The sequence below is a fragment of the Perkinsus marinus genome (assembly GCF_000006405.1).
Source record: "Perkinsus marinus ATCC 50983 genomic scaffold scf_1104296967400, whole genome shotgun sequence".
Lineage (NCBI taxonomy): Eukaryota > Perkinsozoa > Perkinsida > Perkinsidae > Perkinsus > Perkinsus marinus.
This window is the reverse complement of record NW_003203567.1, coordinates 1-1,191: the sequence shown is the minus strand read 5'-3', so window position 1 is coordinate 1,191 and position 1,191 is coordinate 1. Positions and strand designations below refer to the sequence as shown.

Genomic DNA, 1,191 nt, shown 5'->3' with positions numbered 1-1,191 from the left:
ACATATTTCACGACTACTACAGCCGCGAATATCGCGTTTTCACCGAGTTTTACGCCACTTCACGTAAAACCCGGTGATTAAACTCCATTGAACCAGTGAAAACATCCTTCCATTTCCCAGCTGGTGGCTATATGAACCAACACATAGTTGTCATACTCGCGTGAAAACTCAAACGAACGCCTCAACTTCACATGAAACTGCCACAACCTCGATAAACTCGGCTTTACGCCTACTACCACATACCATCACAACACTGACACTATAGTCTTGACAGATGATAAATCAACTATAAAAAATACTCCTACCATAGAGTGATAGCGACGATTCAGCAGGTGAATAACATCACGAAGCACACAGCATTAATGATGACAAGGACCTCCTAGTAAACGCAGAAAAAAGTTTGCAACTACAGGATGGATGAGTGAGTACAATCTACATATAGCTAGAATAGACAATTTTATGAATAATTTCCTCTCACACGGGATAGCGGCAGATCTCAGTCCTTGCGGATCTTCCTGCACTCGTAATAAAATCGCTTCTCGTCAGCTTCGCCCATGCTGAAGGTCTTCCGAGGTAGCGCACCGTCGTGAACAACAGTCTTGAAAAGATCCGACTTGTGCATATCGGGAAGCACAATACCAACGTTGGCCGTACCAGCTGAGCAGTACCTGACAAATAACTCATGTACATGCGTGCAACATTCTGATACCACTCCTCGACGAAATCACGCCCAAACACTGACCTCTCAATTGCTGTCAAGCCATGCACGTAATCAATCTTAGTCCCATTAGCCTCATTTTTCTTCATGTAAGGATCCACGAAGTCCATCACAGTAGCAACATCCAAGACCTTCTTAGGATTTGCAATAAAAACCCCACCCTTCACACCATCAACCTTATAGCCAAAACTGTGGCCAGAGACCTCACCCTGGACGGCTCTCTTGAAATCCTCCTCGCTCTCGCCGACAGTCACTGGGCCACAGCCTTGCTTCTCCAAAAACTCCGTCATTTCTGCGATAAATTTTCTGCTACCTCCGTGAGCATCAAATATTAGCCTATGAATCGCTTCGAAGGCCAATCCATCATCATGTATATTCTCAATCTCAACTAAGGCAAATCTCGCGGGGTGAGTAGCGATCTCCTTCGGATCGGTCAGAGTCGCCTTGATCTCCTGCCAGTAGGCCCTAGCAGT

At 45.7% G+C, this 1,191-nt stretch overlaps 1 protein-coding gene across 1 annotated transcript; it reads right to left on the bottom strand.

Annotated features, from left to right (window-relative positions):
• Nucleotides 1-496: 496 nt before the first annotated feature.
• Pmar_PMAR014000 (hypothetical protein) lies at nt 497-1,008 on the bottom strand (the record flags this gene model as incomplete). Its single annotated transcript, XM_002768710.1, has 2 exons — nt 497-668; nt 743-1,008. 2 exons carry the CDS (start codon nt 1,006-1,008, stop codon nt 497-499), a joined length of 438 nt encoding a protein of 145 aa, XP_002768756.1.
• Nucleotides 1,009-1,191: the final 183 nt, after the last annotated feature.